Source organism: Chenopodium quinoa, unplaced genomic scaffold (assembly GCF_001683475.1).
Source record: "Chenopodium quinoa cultivar QQ74 unplaced genomic scaffold, ASM168347v1, whole genome shotgun sequence".
NCBI classification, from domain to species: Eukaryota; Viridiplantae; Streptophyta; class Magnoliopsida; order Caryophyllales; family Amaranthaceae; genus Chenopodium; species Chenopodium quinoa.
Window position 1 is genome coordinate 701,687 of NW_018744537.1, and position 19,345 is coordinate 721,031.

A 19,345-nucleotide genomic window follows, 5' to 3' on the forward strand; every position below is an offset into this window, starting at 1 on the left:
TTTTTAATTTCAATGATTTTTTTTTTATTTTTTTTTAATTTTTTTTTTGTTTTTAATTTAAAACTTTTTTTTAGAGAGAAAACTGATATTTTTTTTAATAAAACGTGATTTTTTTTTATTAGTATATTTTTATAAAATATTTTATTATGAGCACTTGTCATATTTTCATTATTTTTTATTAAATCCAATTTTTTAAAATATCAATTGAACGTGAATTCCATTTTTTTAAGTTTAATAATATTTTTTTATATATACGAAATAAAATAAATTGTTCTGTTCTCTTAAATAAAATTTCCAATTTAAAACAATAGTATTTTATTTTGATAATAAATTAAATTTTTAATTTTAATCTTACGTGGTGATTTAAAATAACAATCCTACGTGGCATAATCCTATACGTAACGCTTTAAAAATACTAATCCTACATGGCGCTCTAATAACTTTTTAAAAATCAAAATTATAGGTGGCTCTCTAAAATGTTGGTAAAAACTCCCCTTTATATAATTAACGTGATTTAATTTTTTATATTAGTATATTTTTATAAAATATTTTATTATAATCACTTGTCATATTTTCATTATTTTTTTTAAATATCAATTGAACGTGAATTTCATTTTTTTAAGTTTAATAGTATTTTTTTTTAATATATACGAAGTAAAATAAATTGTTTCTTTTCTCTTAGATAAAATTTCCAATTTAAAAAGATAGTATTTTATTTTTATAATAAATAAAATTTTTAATTTTAATCTTACGTGGCGCTTTAAAATAACAATCCTACATGGCATAATCCTATAAGTAACGCTCTAAAAATACTAATCTTACATGGCGCTCTAATATATATATATATATATATGGGGAGTTTTTCCAATATTTTAGGGAGCCATCTAGGGTTTTTATTTTTAAAAAATTATTAGAGCGTCATGTAAGATTAGTATATTTGGGTACAATTTCTATGTTAAATAAACCAAGGGTAAAGAATTGAAGCTTGAAGATTTTGGATGTATCACAAATTAAATTCATTTAACAATACATTATCAAATGTTTTTTCTACACTTGTTGACCGTAGATTGATTTATTGTTCAAACACAATTTATCATAAATTACATAATATACAATGTGAAGCTCCATAATTAGGTTTATCTACGTGAATTCTTGTGCATGATAAATGTGGAAAAATAATTTTTCATACATTTGTTCATAAAATAAAATATTCATACATAAATTATCATCTTAACCATTTGATTGTATATAATTTTATTACAATAATCAACCAAATAAAACAACTATACCCTAACTATCAATAAGAGCACCAAGTATGAGGCCTTTCCCAAGTTTTCAGACGCTTAAGGTTGGCGTGTATCATCATCACTCACATTTGGTATGTATGATGATAATGACCCAAATCGTATGATATACACACCCCTGCAAAGTTTTCATTGTAACCTTATAAAGTGCAACACTACAATAAGAAAGAGACGCGAAAAAAGAAAAGGGAATATACAAAGTATTGAGAAAACATGAAAGATAATTTAGGTAAAGGGACAATAGAGACAAGCATGGCATCAAATATGTTGACTTTCATTTTATGGGCCAAGTAATTCTTAGATTTGCTAACTCCACTCAATTCAATACTTTCTTATCTATTTTATTCGTCGAAAGGAAAAATCAACCTTTATTATGAAATGTTGTTGTTGTTGTGATGATGACAAATTAAGATTCGATTGTACCTTTCCGTGATATGATTCAAGACCTTTATCTAGAAAATTCCCAACTATGCTTAGCTAATAAGACATTTAAATGCATCATCAACAGTGTAGAAGCTCAATGCAGGTACTAGTGGTATCATGCATATCCAATTGCTTTAATTTTCTAATTTTTTTGGTTTATCAAATAGTGTAGAAGCTTATAAAGTATATGAAAGGCCAATTGTAGCATTGTACCCCAAAAATCACTAACTAAACTAAACTAAGATAAAATGACCACGACATATATATGTATGTCAGAAGTGAAAACTTCTATTTTATACAGCTGTCGCATAGACTGATACACATATATCATTTCAGTTCCACCATAATATATTGTATGATACTTCCTCTGTTTTTAAATACTTGCTCCATTTTTTATTTTTCGGTCGTTTTTAAATATTTGCTCCATTTTTCTATTTGGAAAATTTCTACAATATTTAATTTATTTCTCTCAACTAGTAGACCCAATATAAATCATATTTTATTAATTTCATATTCTCTCTCCTCCAATTTTCTCAACTACTTTTGCTTTTTATAATTTTTTATTCTTCCACCTACCCCACTATCTTCATATTTTATTACTTTATCCATTTTCTCCTAAAACTCCGCGTATGAAAAAATGGAACAAGTATTTAAAAACGAAGGGAGTATATTATACTATATATACAATAATACGTATACGAAATATATGTTCAGAGATGGACACATGTCCGGGTAACTATTGATGGATCACTTGTACATAAATTTAAAACTCGTACATAATTCTTACGGAGTATTTTTCTAAGATGAAAAGTAAAATAAATAAATAAATAAATAAAATAAAATAAAATGAACACCCAAATTATAGTACATGTCTAAGCATGAACTCATAATGATGTAAGTTTGCCGCGCAAAGTAGTGAAATTAAGTATGCCACCTAATTACCCCTCAATGATTCAGGTTGAGAGGGAATGATGAAACAAAAACTTCATTTTGCACTTTGTAGCGTCAACATCCAACACCTTTTTAAAGCCAAAGATTCGGCCAAAATTCTTTATGGAAATTAATTAGGACTAATTAAGCTTTCTATATGTTCTCATTGTTTTTTATCCAAAGAAAAAGTTTTCAATAAATTTTCTATTATTATGGTCCCCTCTTTAAGAAATAGATTAAAGGGAGAAAAAGTAGCCAAATCTTATTATGGAAGGAATATTGTAGAGAAGAGGTACAATTAATATTTGGTCCAAGAAAGTTATCAGTTAGCTACGTTGATAAAGTTTGGCAAATTAGTCAAGTCGCCTGTTTTGATTCAATTAATCTGGACATATTAATATCGAAGATGGAGATATTCACTTACAATGGACAATTGAGGAATTTTATGCTTAGACAAAAATTTTCAGTGGTGCATTATTCTAAGGGCTTGCCTGAATTGGGTGAAATAGACGGTTTAAGTGGACTGCAACATAAGTCTTGATTTTAAATTTGGGTTGTTAGCCTATGATCAAATTAAACTTGTCATAGTAACCTTTATGATCGTTACTCACACAGTGCGGCCAACCAGTCAGCCACATATAAAAATATGTGAATTGTATATGTATTAGTGTACACACAATATATATAGGAGAACCAAACATATGTATTAAAGTAAGTTGCATCATAATATTCGCGTTTGCTTTTGACATTTCAAAAATCTTAACTAAACAATTATGATCACCTACCTAATTAATCTTGGCATTATAGCATTGAAAATGTTTTCTTTATAAATTCACTTTTTGTTTTTTATATATAGTTCATTCATTCCAATTGAGTTGACACGTTTCTTAAATAATTTGATCACTTTTGTTTTTTTTTTATTTGGTGCAAATTTGTTCACATTCGTCAATGCATTCAATCATAAATATATGTAATCATCAATAGCTAAAAAAGTAATATAATGAAAAATATGAAAGGATTATAACAAGCTAAGATTTTACATGGCTATGCCTTTTCTTATTTTTGTGAATGCCAAAAGTGAAAGTGTTATTCGAGTCATTGGGTCTAATTCATGTATGAGTCACGAACCTCATGTTAAATTATTGTATCCATGCAAATCGAAAATTAACTTGGGTCATTTTGAAATTAGGCCGAATTTAATTAGTTGAGTCGTATCAGTTTTTGGCACCATTAAATAAAAAAGTCAATAAGTATCAATTAATTTATAGATGGAAAGAAGCATATATCACTACATATATACACATGTACATACAAACAAAAATCAGATCAAATCAAATTAGTTTAGATTTTTGTGAATCTACCCATATACAAATTTTATATTTTAACATTGTTTGTCAACTACACTGCATACGATGACTTCAAGAATTAGAAGTGTAGATATTTTGCTCTAATTTAAAAACTAGGTTAAAATTCCGTGCAATGTACGGTTGTTAAATATTTTTACAATAATATTACAAAATATAAAGTATATAAAAGATATCCAGAAATATTTTATTTGGATATATATGGAATATGATTGTCAAACTGGAAAGAAAATATTATAAACTATAAATAGTTTACTTAAATATTTTGCAAAAAAAAAAAAAAAAAAAAAACCGAAAAAAGGCGGGAAATTTTTTTACAAGGTAATGATAATTGTCAAAAAAAGGATTTGTTTTTAGTATAGGTTAATAGATTAGGTTATATTGTATATTATAGTCGTAAAAACTCAAAAGTCGTCAGAGAACAATTTTCCACTTCCTCTGATAAACAGTTCGTCATGATTTATAATATATACTCTCACTAGTAGTATTTTTCAAAAATTTATCTATGTTTTTTTTTTTTTTTTGACATCAGCAACAATTTATCTATGTACATAAGATATAACTATAGGATGCACAGTCCAAAATTGATGATTTAATTTTGTAATGTTGAATAATATCTTCGATCTAATACCATTGACTGAAATAAAGTCAAAAGAAAGTTTATACTCATAATCATAAAGTATACTTTGTAGATGTCAAGGTAGTCAATTGTCCGTATGGTTTCACATTGGTTCAAAACCTGTCTAAAATGTTGAAATTTACATTGTACACTAGGGTACACCTGGATGAAAATTGTCATTTAAAAAAAAAAAAAAACAGCTTCCTAAATTTATGTTCCTTAATTGAAGGATTTTTGTTATTTACTTTCCAGAGTTTTAGCTTTCTATATCCATAATTGTTCATAATCAGTTTTTGAAAAAATAGAGAATTTTTAGAGAGAAAATAAAATTTAAAGAGAAAGAAATAAAAAATTTTAGAGAGAAAATGATGGCTCATGGTGAATTTCGTCACAGTCTTTGATTGTCGATTTGCACTTGATGATCACCAAATTGATATTTTTGACAATTGATATTTAATTTTAGATTTTGTCACCAAAAGAGAATGTAGTTTTTTATTATTTTTTCAATTTTATTTCATAATTTTGTTGTTGATGATGATGTTTTTAGATTACTATATTTGTTCATGGATCATTGTTAACGAATTCATCACTGAAAGAAAATGTAAATTTTTTTTTAATTATTTTAGTTTTTTTTTTTTTTTTTTTTTAATTTGTGTTATTTTTAGAGGTTGAAGATGAAGTTATCAATTTTTTTCATCCATATTTTTTGGAATAAACACGTTCATTGAGTTTAATTAATATGTTTTTTAGTCACAAACTATGTTATTTGGATTTGAACTATATGTTCTTTATGTTACAAACTATGTTCATTTAATTGCGTATTTTTTTTTCAAAATAAATATCATCTAATAAATGTATATTTTTTGAAACTAGGATCATAAAGGTTCGTTGATGAAGACGATATACTTTTGGGACCTCTTCTATTGATGATTGATTTTCCGATAGATCTATAGAATATTCGCTATATTAATAAATAACATGATAATATTATTTAAAGAGCATTATTTATATTTACCCAGCATATAAAAACAAAATATAGAGAACATTTCACAATAAGTAATGAACATTGTGTCATGTGTGACAATAAAGGTACATTAAAATTACAATAAAAGAACATGGACATTTAAAAATCATATAATGAACATTATAATAGATACACATGACCAAGATGAATATTATAACAATATATAAATATATATAATTGGTTATTTAGAGAATTTTTTTAAAAAAGAAAGAGAGCAGAATAAAAAATATTGGAATTTGAAATTTTAAAAATGAATTTCAAATTTTAAAATTTGAAATTTTAAAATGAAATTTTGATAAAAATAATTTTAGAGAGAGAAATTATAGAAAACTGAATATTTTGAAATGTTTTTTTTTTTTTAATTTTTGAAACAGAATATTTTGAAATGATTTGACATTAAATACATGATAAAAGTCAATTGGTTATCTTTTACCTAATTTAAAAACTGTTTCACCAAAATTATTACGTTCTTTATATTTCAATGTTGTGTTTAGACCTAGCAAACGGGTCGTTCGGGTCGGGTCAATTCGGGTCAGATCAATCAATATTCGGTTAAATCGGGTCAATCCGGGTTTCAGGTGAGTTTGGGGTCAATGATTATTTGGGTCGAGTATCGAGTCAACACTTTGGGTCGGGTCGAGTTCGGGTCGGGTTGAGTTCGGGTCGGGTCAGTCTTCGGGTCCAAATGTTGGGTCAAGTTCGGGTCGGGTCAATTCGAATCGGGTCAATCTTCGAGTACAATTGCCGAGTCAAGTTATGATCGGGTCATGTTTGGGTCGAAACTTTAATTTGGTCAAGGCATCAAGCTCAAGTAGTTAAATTTATTATTGTTATTGTTATAGTTACTATATACTACGTGTGTTTTTAATAAGAAATATAAATCTAAGTGTCAACATCATTAACAATGATTGCCGAGAGTTATTACAATATGTCAATATTATTGTTTCATTTTGAGTATCGGTTATTTTTTATTCGGGTCATTTTGGGTATAGTTCGTGTTGCTTCGGGTTTATTCGGGTTAATCAATTCGTGTTAAGATCGGGTCGAGTCACTTTGGGTTTCAGGTTATTTCGGGTCGGGTCGCTACGGGTTTCGAGTCAACTTCAGGTCGGGTCAATTTGGGTTTCGGATCAATTCGGGTCAGGTCAAGTTCGGGTTAACTCCACTTCGGGTCGGGTCAATTTCGGGTTACGGGTCGGGTCATTCGGTTCGGGTTAGGATTGCCAGGTCTGGTTGTGTTCTTTTATAAAGTCATGATATTCATTACAAATATAAATTATGTTTTGCTTTTTTTTTTTTTAAACTAGTTTTAATCTGGATGTAGCATGCGCATGGTACACTCGGGTGTACAAACCAATGCAAAGATAAGTACCAGTCCTAATATTTATAAAATCCGAACGTTTAAAATAAAGAATAAAGTGGAGATGCGATGTACCTTTCTTCTTCTTCCCTAGGCACAAAACTCCAACATCACCATAGAAGTAATTAAAGAAGCAAATAAAGGTGGTTTAATTTCTTTGAACAACACACACACTAAGACATGGGCAGTCTTGTACAACCTTGCAACTTCCTCTTCCTCCTCCTTTTGCTGGTAATATTTACTTCGTATTTTCTAGCTTCTCATTTTTTCATATACAAGTAATCTTTTTTTTTCTTCATTTTTGAACTTTATTTATTTTTCAAAAGTCTTAACTTAAATTGAGACACATAATTTATTTTCTATGCAAACACTCCATTAATTTATATGTTTTAAATAAATATTAGCTATCTCATGAAAAAAAAAAACTTATTTTACGATATTACGTGGTTATCACTATAATTTCATAAAATTATGGCATCTTGGATTCTTGATGTGTGTGTTTTCTTCTTATTTTTTATATTTTTCATCCTCCAACTTTATTTTAATTTTTTTTTAAAATGTATTTCGTTCTAATATTATGATAATTATTGAATATTTTGCAGAGCATGATCCATGGAAATCTTGGCAGAAAAATAGCAAACCATGTTCATGATGATGATCAACATATTCATGCCCATACATCATCATCATCATCTAGCATGGATCACATGGAAATATCATGGAACATATTCTTTCACATTGAAGACCTAAAACTAGGTAAAAAAATCCCATTATATTTTCCCATAAAAAACTCATCTTTTACTCCTCACATAATATCTAAACAAGAATCAAATTTAATCCCTTTTTCATCTACCCAAATTCCGAAAATACTCGACTTTTTCTCATTTTCTCAAGATTCACCTCAAGCTAAGGCCATAAAACACACCCTTATGCATTGTGAAACCCCTCCTTTAAAAGGTGAGACCAAATTTTGTGCTACCTCTTTAGAATCTATGCTTGATAATTTAAGCCTAATCTTCGGGTTAGGCAAAAAATTCTAGGTTTTGACAACTACAAAGACAAAAAATTTGATCCCTATTTTACAAAACTATACAATTTTGGAAGATCCTAAGGAAATTGTTGCAACAAAAATGGTAGGGTGTCACCCTGTGCCTTACCCTTATGCAGTGTACTATTGTCATGGGCAAGTGAGTGATAATAGGTTGTTTGAGATCTCACTTGAGGGTCAGGAGGATAGGCAGAGAATTGAAGCTGTTGCAATCTGCCACATGGATACTTCTCAGTGGGACCCACGCCACGTCTCGTTTCGTGTGCTCGGGATCGAGCCCGGGGCTGCCCCTGTGTGCCATGTGTTCCCTCAAGATAATCTAGTATGGGTTTCATCCCATAGCTCTGCTACTTAGTGTAGTGTATGTAGTGTGTGAAATTAAGAGCATCTATGTGTTTTTAAGTAATGTGGGCTGAAATTGGTTCTTGTAAATCTTGTGTTTAGTAGCAGTTGAAGTTTGTATGTATCTTCATGACTGTATGGGCTTTAGCCTATTATGAGGATTTAATCTCCTATCTATTAAATTAATTTGTCAATATGTAAATTTGTTGAGTGTTATCGCTAAATTTGTACAAGAAGCTCCATTTCAATAGCCTCAATTATCCAAAGGGAGCTATGTTTTTCTTGATCAGTGTAATTTCAATGTGTCTGATTGTATTCTTGCTCCTTGAATTATCATTTACATTGCAATGTTCTAACATAAATCAATAAACATCAAATTAGATTAGAAATCCTTTTTCTTGGATATTAAGTGTAAAGTTGACAATTTTTGACACAACTTACTGATAAAAATTAAATCACTCAAGAATTTGGTGGGGAAGATCAAACCCAACAATTTACCACAATGAATATAGCCCGAAGTCAATACTTAATTTAAAACGCTCTTATAACAGTTGGCAGTTCTACAACTTTAACTCTTATAAAACTACATTTTGGATTGATTTATATGCAACATAAAATTGACTCAAATCCAAGCATAGCTAAGGTTAGGCTTGGGTCAATTGGCTCATATCCACAAGCTATGCTGGTAGTCTAGTGACTTAACGATCTGTACCTAAACACAACATTTGATATCATCATTCGTTTCCATTAAAAGATTCATGACGAAAGGTTGGCTAAACCCTTAATGAAAGTCGTAACTAATTTTCGAACATGATATCCATACACGACCCATGCCCATCGACATACCACTCGTATAGGCTTATATAATGGCTCGGCCCATGTCCAACTGTTTACCCACCCCAATCCAAAAGAGTTACACCTTCCAAAACCCAAAAACATCACCATTCATCGAGAACATCTGTATAGCAGAGTCGTCTTCTTCACTAACACCTTCTTTCTCTCTCTTCTACTCACTCACTCTTCCAAGCACCCAGAAATCACAAAAATGGTGGCAGCTTCAATTTCAACCTATTTTACTTGTTCTTCAATTGCTTCTCAGAAAACTAAAACCTCGCCATTTCCATTGCTCTCCCAAAGGTATCTTTAATTTCACCCCAATTTAAATTTATAGCATTTTAATTTTTTTATTTTTTTAATATAGTTTCTAATTCATTGATTTACAATTGCAGAAGCTCGAATAAATCGATTGTTTCTGTATTATCCAATTACTCCAGTGATTATTCATCTATTTCTGGTAATTTAATTTCTTACAATCTACAAATTTATCTTTTCAATTTTTTTTTTCCGAAATTTGAAATGTTTGAGGATGATTTTTATTTGTTACTGAAACGTATAATTAGACTGCTTAGCTGTGATATTTTCTTGCATTATAGTTTTCTGAATTGATTGAAAAAGTATGAATTTGCTGTTAGTATTGCTGTGGGTATGAATTGGATGACTGCTTATTTTTTTAGCTTTTAGTTGGTGTTATATGTTAATTTAGGCATCTAGTTTTTTTTCGCAAATTGAATGGAAATCTGAATTAGAATATCATGATTGATTTGTGGGATTGCCCAATTTATAAAGAGAGGGGATTTGGAAATGGAAATGTAGTGACATTAGGGTTAGAGAAATTTGAAGAGGAGTATGCCATTGAATACCCTTGTTTGTGAATGCCATTGAATACCCTTGTTTGTGATCTCTCAAGTATGAATGGGGTTTTTATGGAAATAGGAATAATTGTTTGGGAGGAGACTAAGCTGAACCATTTCAGGAAAGATAAACTTATCTACCAGCAATAGATGAATGACAAATACGAGAAACCCCCCCCCCCCCCCCCCAACAGCTCTGTTGGTAGCCAATATAGATAGCGGTTATGAGAATAGATTCAATTGTAATTTGGCAAGCAAAATTACATCATAATGTCCTTAGTAATTCTATCTCATCCTCAAACTTGTGTTATTCTGTAAAAATATCTACCACCTAATATCACCACAGATGCTAATGGATGGTAATGAAAAATTGTATATATAAAAAAAAGCTAATCTAGGATGAACTAGTATTACCATGGGAATGAACCTTAATTTTTCTTACAGATTGGCTAATTCATTCTCATTACCACCATTTAGTTCTACCTGACAAACGAGTTGTAAGTGACTAAGTGGTCTATTTGTATTGCCTTTTTTTTCCTGGTATGCCTATTGCCTTCAAAGAAGAAATGTGGGTGAAGTTGCTGATGGTGTGTTGTACTTCTCTCTAAGTTGAGCTTGACTTTGTATGTTTAAGCTGCGATGTCATTACCATTGCAGGATTATCTAGTAAAAGCATTGGTCTGCCTTTGAAGCCCGATCAATCTGGTCAGTACAATTCAACTTTAAGGTATGTTGCTTTTCTAGTTAAGATAATTTATCCATTTGTCAATTTGAATCAATATTTCTTTTATCTGGAAACAAAGAACTCTGCAAGAATTCAGAAAGAAAAATTTGCAGACTTTAATTTATCTGTTAAACAATGTATTATTGTACTAGTATACCACATTTGCATATTGTGTTATTGTAATTATTAGCATTTGATATAGATTCTTGGATAGGGAAATAGGGGGGGGGGGGGGAGGGGGTTGTGGTGATGTACCATTGAAATGATCTAATCTTCAACCATATGGGTTCCTGCTTAAGTGATTTAGAGTTACACTCAATAGCAGCAGAAGGAAAGGAGTTAGGTCTCTTTTATCGTTGTTAGTTTCTAAGTACAATGTTCTATATATGAGTGGACAATAACTGATGGAATAACCTTATTTTATTTATTGCTGTATTTTTTGATTGACTATTGCCTTGATAGTTACATTCTTCCCTCATACTCTTCTACTTTGTGCCAGCAATGGGCCTATAGAAGCCAGAAAGGGTAATCCACCTGTATTGCCTGCTGTAATGACACCAGGGGGACCTTTGGACCTTTCTAGCGTTTTATTCAGGAACCGGATCATATTTATTGGGCAACCAGTGAATTCTCAGGTGGCTCAACGTGTTATATCTCAGCTAGTAACTTTGGCAACTATTGACGAAAATTCTGACATACTGGTATTCTTTTCAATAGCTCACGTGTTCTTCCCTTCCCATATCAATCTTTGCATCAAGGTTCAGGGCTGAGAATTTTTGTGGCTGATGGGTATCTCACCCACCTTTTCAGATGTATTTAAACTGCCCTGGTGGAAGCACATATTCCGTGTTAGGGATTTATGACTGCATGTCTTGGGTAAGCTGTCTAAGATTATTTTGCAGTTGTTGGGGGCAAGGGCGGGGGTATATTTGGTTTTATGCACAATGTGAAAGAGAGATGGGGTAGTATTGGATTCAGAATCTTTTTGCTGGTTCCTGGGGGTTCATATCAGTAAAAGAATACTGGAAAGCTTCTGTTAACAATGGTATTTTCACTTTCAGATAAAGCCAAAAGTTGGACAGTTTGTTTTGGTGTAGCTGCAAGTCAAGGTGCACTTCTCCTTGCTGGTGGAGAAAAGGGGATGCGTTATGCGATGCCAAATTCACGTGTTATGATCCATCAACCACAGAGTGGATGTGGGGTATGTGTTTAATTCTCATATTATACCGTGTTGATGCAGCAAATTATACAAGTGGTTCTGGTTTAATATGTTGCATATGAGAGCTTGATCTTTGCATGTATCTTGTAGGGTCACGTTGAGGACGTCAGGCGTCAAGTGAATGAAGCAGTTCAGTCTCGCCATGTTAGTCTCAGTCTCTATTCCTCATTTGTTTTAAGCAAGCATAACTATTAAAGTCATTACTCAGCATTTACATTGAACTTCTGTACTGATGGACGCAGTGAAGCATGTGTTGGGGGCTAGACACGCATCTTATATGATTTATAAGTATTTGTAAATGTTCTTATGAGTTTACTGCTTTACAGTGTGGTATACTGAGTCTAGTTCTGATCAAAACTTTCTTCCTTGTGGATGTATTGCAGAAAATTGACAAGATGTATGCTGCATTCACTGGTCAACCACTTGAAAAAGTACAGCAATACACAGAGAGAGATCGTTTCTTATCTGTTACAGAGGTAACGTCAAGCAATTATACTGTTGGATATGTGGGCTTCTTAAATGTTCCTCTCTACTTGAAAAAAAGCTCCTCTAATTTTTGCAATAATAAAAACATTGTTGCATACTAAGAGAATAGCAATTGTCTCATTGCTTGCAAACTATAAACTTGTGCTTAAAAAGCAAACAAAGTTCAGTGCAAACCTTTGCATATAAAGAGCCATTTTAAGCTATTTATAACATGTACTTGCAGTTTTTGTCCATCATCCCAGATTCTGGAATTTAGTAAAAATATTTCACAAAATTTATATTTCTCACCTGTATTAAGAATTTACTTCATCCTTTCCTCGCACCAGTTTGGCAGAAAAAAGTGCTTAATGAGTGGGATCATGCTATCCATTTTGCATGATCTTCACAGTACACACTGATATCAGCAAATTTTGGTCTGAACTCACATTGAATTTTTAGGTCATCACTCGTGATTTCAGAGGTGGAAAATCCATAAGCCTTTCTTTAATGTTCCATTACCCAATCTATTTTTTGCAGAGACGGATCTTGTGTGTGTGTGTGTTTTGTTAATTATGCTGATTTTGATATTCTAAAAAGTCTTCATAAGTGCCTTTCTTTGGCTTATCGGCAAGATTTTGTCCTTTGTTTATATTCCTCCCTTCCTTGTGCAGGCGATGGAGTTTGGTCTTATAGATGGCATTTTGGAAACAGAGTATTGAGGATGCTGCGTATGACATGTTGCAATCATTTCATGGATGCATCTTTCTTATAGCTGTTGTACGAAGTATCGTTCACTAGTTGTCCAATACTAATTTTGTTGCGTTGCAATCTCAGCTTAACTAATTAAGTTGCAACATTGTAATTGGAAGGGACATGGTTGTTGTCCTTGTATATCTTCAAAGAGGATTTATATTCAATTTTTTTGAAAATCAAATGGTAAATTGCAGGCAAGTAATGTTCCAATTGATTTTGTTTTGCTGAACAGAAACTCTACAGATCCAAATTCTGCTTCTAGCAGGAATGGTTTCCGATTAGAGAGGGAGAGGTGCAGGCAATTTGTTGCTTTTACAAGTTTTGTTTAGCACAAGGTCAAAATATAAGAAATATCACCTTACTATATAAATGGTATGACTGATAAAACGTTTCTATAACAAGAAACTATTGCAATGATTTTCATCATGATAAACTATTGCAATAACAAGTCTGTTCATAAATTATAGTTCAAGATGAGCCTTTTCATGGACGTGCACGTTCATAAACAAATCAATTTCAATCAATTTACAACCTTGTGCCAAACTCACAAGAGCTTTAAGAAGTACAAAATGATTGCCTCCCTACAAACAGGGACCAACTTTCTTATTTTGGGGGCTGTGGGAGGAGATAACAATTCATGTATTTAAGAATCTCCCTCCCCATAAGAATGTCGTGGTATAGTGTTAAGCTTACTCATACATCCATATAGTGTTCTGGCATGTTTAAAATGCTTCTCCTTTTATCTATCGATCAGTAGCACTTCTGGTGTATATGCTATGTACCTGAGAATAGAGTAAAAGACAGTAGCCAAGATATCAGAAACAATGCTGTACAGCATGTGAAGTAAAGCACGACGAATCCATTCTCAAAATCTGAACATTGAACCAGCCAAATAGTTGAATATTGAAAGCTTTGCTGATGGAGAAATGTGTAATCTCAAGCCTTCACACATTATAACAGCCATCAATAATTTTTCATGTTATGAATAGCAGAACCCTTGACGGTATAGAAGAAAGTGTAGTAATTATTTTTGCTTATCTACTCATCTTTACACATAACAGGGGGCGCCCTTTTCAGTTTCTGAATGTTTAACAAGTAAATGATAATGGAACAAACAATTTACATAAAGACTTACCATAGTTTTGGCGAACTGTAGTGAATCTGTAAATGGCCTTGATTAAGGAACCGTATTTCTTAGATTTCAAATTTCCCATATGTCTACAACAGAAAAAGAAAGCCTCAATGTAAAACATCCACTGTAAATGTATGGTCAAAGCAAGACACAAGAAGCATAACTACAGAAGATAGGCCCTAACAATAGGGCAATGGAATGCACTAGGCAACCAAATTTAATATGGAGACACAGCGTACAACTAACAATTTCAATGTGCTAAGAAAATCTCCTGTACAGAGTAACCTGATGTCAAGAAATGAAAATTGGATTACGAAGAAAGAAAATAAGAGGGAAAAAAATTTACAACCAGTGTGGTTCAAGAAACAGTGACATTTACTATTTTTTGAAGGGGTGACATTTACTTGTGAGAGCCTTTAACCTTTCAAACCTTGTCCATGACAAACTGTGTCCTTTGTTTTAATTTTTTGTTTACTGCTGTGTTAGCTAGTCCAAAAAAATTGTGCTTACAACGCAAGGTTATAATGGTTCACACTTCCAAAAGATTTACTCACACAATCTCAGTATAGCTTAATCTCCACGGTGGAAAGCCAAGATGACATCTTGCAGGTCCGTAAATTAAAAGTAGATCAGGTTCGGGACCAGAACAACCTGCTCATAGAAATAAATTGAATAAGGAATTTACTTTAAGAGACTAAATAGTTGTCAAATTCTGAAAAAAAACCTTCAAAGAAAACATTCTGAAAAATAGACAAACCAACTAGTTGTAAAGCCTCGTCAATGATTGGTTCAGTAAATTTTGTCTTGTCTCCATTACCATCCTTATACTTTGAAAAAAGCAAATTTGCTGCTTTAACTACACCTTCTTTCCCATCAGAGACTGAAATAAACTCCAAAATCAACTGACTAGGCTTTAGGACAGCTTCATCTGTTTCAACTGCCTGCAAAAATAGGATAACTTTTTCAGCGAAACCTCCCGCAGAACTAACAGCAAAAAAAGGATCTATCATAATCTGATGGGAGTAAATGCAAGTTTATGATTCAACCATCTTCCTATTAAGATAAATCCATTAATTATATGCAAACCCAAACTACTCTCTGTTACATAACTCTGTAGCAAACATGCACAAAAGCTTGTCTGGTTAGGATCACATAAGAAGAATTGATACCTTCCGTGGTCTTGCATTGCATTCATCTATGATGGTCTCCTGTGATTCCTTCAACACCCCTAAACAACAGAACCTCAGGCAAACTGATACAGACAATTTTGGAGGGTTGGGGGGTAATTCAACATCTATCTATAGATCACCACAATTTTACCTTCCATATCATAAAGACAAACATGCTTCACTCCAATAGCAGTCACCCAATGCAAAAGCTCAATAACTTCTGAAATCTGGTACGCTTCTTCACTTTCAATCACAATAGCCAGGTATTTCACCTTACTTGGATCTAAATATCTGTATTTCTTAAAAAATCCACAAGTGATAAGGTAGCTTTCAAGAGTGTAATATACATCGTTTACCCAGTACCATATTGTCACCAAAAAATGTAGAATATTCCACAGTAGTATAGCAGCAAATCTAGTAACCTGCAAAGGCACATGATGATACACATCAGACACATGAAAGAAATTACAAATAAGCATATGTGACACCCTGGTCATAACTTGTGTGCAGGCACAAAAAACACGAAAGACACAGTAGTTAGTTAGGTCAATTCAAGTTTTGTTAAAAAAAGACTTTGCAAGTTAGAAATCAGAAAAATATTCCTAAAATAAGTATCACATGCCTCAAGAATTACTGTTTCTATGGACCTGTAGATTATCTATTCACAATCAGCCTAGCTCAACATGTCTAATTGAGTTGCCTATATCTGATACATGAGAGAAAATGTATCCTTTCCAAACAATACAATACATGATTCTGTCAGCTAATATTTGCATTGCATTGCAGATGAGAGTTATCCACTCCATGCCCACCAACATAATCCGTAAACTTTTAAAATTTTCATAGAGCATAACTCCATGCCCAACCTGCATGCAATACTACAGAATCTTAGGCACTCCAGGATTATAGAATTCAGACTCTTACCTTCAAAGGCCTAATATAATCCACCAATTAAATTGAACAACCTCAAACAAGTTTGAGTTTACACTACCCAAGACCTATAGAATTTCCAGATCTCTTTCTTGTTCTATAGTTGCTTTCACTATCGGAGCTAACTCAAGTTCACTATAAGATATAAGTTCAAAACAGCTTCGCCAAGAGTAAATTTTTTCTCCAGTTCTAACACAATTCACTAACCTGCATCTCGTAAGAGACTAAAGTTTTCACAGCATTATTGGCATTTCATTCATAGCTAATCTAAAATCCCTCTCAACAATCAGACACTTATATCTTCAAGTCAATGGATGTAACTAAGTTTAGGGCAAAAATTCATTAATTTGTTGCATAAGTCGGAACAAGAAGTTTTTCTTCCATGAATTTGACAACTCCAACACCAACACTGAATAACAACATTAAAGCAAACAAAACTTAAGCAACAGATTAAGTTCATAGCAACATAAAACAATGGTTTCCGAAAGGGTTAGTTCTCACCTTGGTCATCCAATATGAACGCAAGTACCTTTCTCTAAAATCCATTAATCTGCAATTTCAACAAGACATCAAATATTTCAATATTCAATAAGAAAGAAGAGCCGATAAACAATTCCACAGTACAATAACCCAAGGAAAGAGCAAGTATTTCGCTAAGGAGGACAAGAAAACATTAAGAAATTAAACTTCAACACACAAATAACAAACACAACCAGAAAGTCAGGAAGTGTGTGAAGAGCTTTAGCATGATATTTTCCTATACCTGTCTAGAAATCCTCTTTTTTCTTCCTTTCTTAATAGGACATATACTTTGTATGATTCCCGTTTTTTTATCTCTCTAGAATTTAGGTCTACCATAGACACCCCTACTTCCCTACCTAATAATTAGAACTGTTGTCTCCCAAATAATCACCATCATTTTGAAAATCCATCAATCATTTGCAGTTTTTATACATCTTAAACTAAAATCTGAGTTACTAAGCATAATCTATAGTTTAACACAATAATAGACTCTTGATTCTAAAATACTACCAGATGTACCAATAGTTTAATATGATCACCCTAACATAGTAAGCAAAACTTCCACTTTCCAAGAAAATCACCATCGTTTAGGGATTAAATCAATAATTTAGACTTTTAATACATCTTAAACTCAAATCACATCGTAATTGGTTCATGATTTTTTCATTTAGCTATTCAACAATGGTGAGCCCCATACCTCTCATCTCCCCATTTCTCTCCTACTCTGACTAACGTACTAAAAATTAAAAATTCCCTCGATTTTTTTTTTGAAGAAGAAAAAAAATCCCTCGATTATAAAAGTGAAAGATTTAGCTATAGATGCAGTTACTCAGTTAGACATGAATTTTTCACAATCAACTCAATTTCACAATCAAAAGTCATAACCCACAAATAGAAGCATATCAACCAAAAATTAAAAAAAAACCAGGCAATAGTCGTACAAAAAAAATGTATTGTACAATAAAGTTTTGATTTTTAGTTGATCAATCAATCTAAGGAAAAGAGAAAGTCGGAAATTTTGACAGAAAATTAAACAAAACAAAAAAAAATATTAATCACATAACTTTGAAGTACAAAATTCAATCTCGTAGCATTCTAATTGAAAAACAAAAATATCAAGAAAGTTGAGAATACCAACCGATGATGAACAGTTTGCGAAGTCATGATGATGATTATTGCGCCGAGAAGTGGTGGCGACGACAGTCAACGTGTAATCGATGGCGTTGGAAATTCGGGTGGACTGGTACAGTGGAGTGACTAAAGTTGTACTAGACTTGAGAAAAAAATGATGACAAATACAATGGAACCTAATTTAATATTTTGATAAACCACCTCGAGGGCAAAATTGGCATATTTTATGGCCAGAACATGTAGAAGAGTGAAAATTTTAATGTACACCCGGTACCCACCTGTATCTTGCTTGGTACAGACAAAAAACGCGGAAAGAACATATAGCTGTTTTGTAAATAACATATAGTTGTTTTGTAAAGAATATCCAATTTATGTTTTTTTTTTATTATTTATTTTTATTTTATATATATATATATATATATATATATATATATATATATATATATATATATATATATATCTAAAGAACATCTGTAATATTATTAAAGAACATGATAATATTATGTAATGAACATTATTTATATATACCCACCATAATTTAAAAACAAAATTTAAAGAACATTTCACTATAAGCAATAAACATTATATGACAAATAAAAGTACATTACACTGACAATCAAAAAACATGGACAAATGTTCTTTTCACTCTTTTTTGGTGCAAATATGTTCTTTTTACTTTAAGTATTTGTTATTACAATTTAATAGTATGTTCTTTTCACTATAACTGTATGTTCTTTATATTTGTATAATATGTTCTTTCCACGAAACATCTATACGATGCACGGTACAAACGCCTGTAAGAACCACACTCTACAAAAGAGAAATGTTATTCCCACTCGGACCAAGACATGACTTTTACTTGTTCTGTCATAGGGGTGTAAATGAACCAAATCGATCAATAAACTATTTGGGTTCGAGTTCGATTGAAGCTCGTTCATGTTCGTTTATTTGATGAATGACCCGAGCATGAACAAATTTTGAAGCTCGTTTAATAAATGTGCTTGAACACGAACATAGATATGTTCGTTCAGATAAATTCATGAACAACTCTTAATTCTTAAGTTTGTTAATAATTAAGATTTACTTCTTAGGTTTATAATTAAGATTTAATTATTATGCTAATTTTGAGATTTTCAAATGTCAAAAGTACAAAGCTCATTTATTAGAGAAGCTCGTTTATTACTAAGCTCACTCG

General features: G+C 31.7%; 2 protein-coding genes and 1 pseudogene across 2 annotated transcripts; 2 read left to right on the forward strand and 1 right to left on the reverse strand.

The window, feature by feature from the left end:
* The first annotated feature begins 6,627 nt into the window (after positions 1–6,627).
* On the forward strand, positions 6,628–8,738 carry LOC110698485 (annotated as a pseudogene).
* A 568-nt stretch (positions 8,739–9,306) lies between these two features.
* Positions 9,307–13,559, forward strand: LOC110698487 (ATP-dependent Clp protease proteolytic subunit 6, chloroplastic-like). The gene is made up of 9 exons (XM_021875926.1): positions 9,307–9,551; positions 9,644–9,708; positions 10,763–10,832; positions 11,329–11,530; positions 11,640–11,712; positions 11,897–12,030; positions 12,139–12,192; positions 12,432–12,524; positions 13,185–13,559. The coding sequence occupies exons 1-9, from the start codon at positions 9,460–9,462 to the stop codon at positions 13,230–13,232; spliced, it is 831 nt and encodes a 276-aa protein (XP_021731618.1). The 5' UTR covers positions 9,307–9,459; the 3' UTR covers positions 13,233–13,559.
* Positions 13,560–13,683: 124 nt separating this feature from the next.
* On the reverse strand, positions 13,684–18,369 carry LOC110698486 (dehydrodolichyl diphosphate synthase complex subunit NUS1-like). The gene is made up of 8 exons (XM_021875925.1): positions 18,158–18,369; positions 16,999–17,047; positions 15,719–15,989; positions 15,568–15,626; positions 15,156–15,339; positions 14,953–15,049; positions 14,402–14,484; positions 13,684–14,048 (listed from the first exon to the last, which is right to left on the reverse strand). The coding sequence occupies exons 1-8, from the start codon at positions 18,181–18,183 to the stop codon at positions 14,041–14,043; spliced, it is 777 nt and encodes a 258-aa protein (XP_021731617.1). The 5' UTR covers positions 18,184–18,369; the 3' UTR covers positions 13,684–14,040.
* Between the last annotated feature and the right edge of the window lie 976 nt (positions 18,370–19,345).

What these genes read in the sequence shown, in the direction of transcription:
- LOC110698486 (XM_021875925.1), bottom strand. Translation starts at nt 18,183, where the DNA reads ATGACTTCGCAAACTGTTCATCATCG. An exon ending in TCGCAAACTGTTCATCATCG is followed by an intron (nt 17,048 to 18,157) that starts GTTGGTATTCTC and finishes TTGAAATTGCAG; the next exon opens with ATTAATGGATTTTAGAGAAA. An exon ending in TTGTCTTTATGATATGGAAG is followed by an intron (nt 15,627 to 15,718) that starts GTAAAATTGTGG and finishes TCTGTTGTTTAG; the next exon opens with GGGTGTTGAAGGAATCACAG.
- LOC110698487 (XM_021875926.1), top strand. Translation starts at nt 9,460, where the DNA reads ATGGTGGCAGCTTCAATTTCAACCTATTTTACTTGTTCTTCAATTGCT. An exon ending in CTGCATGTCTTGGGTAAGCT is followed by an intron (nt 11,713 to 11,896) that starts GTCTAAGATTAT and finishes TTTCAGATAAAG; the next exon opens with CCAAAAGTTGGACAGTTTGT. An exon ending in AACCACAGAGTGGATGTGGG is followed by an intron (nt 12,031 to 12,138) that starts GTATGTGTTTAA and finishes TGTATCTTGTAG; the next exon opens with GGTCACGTTGAGGACGTCAG.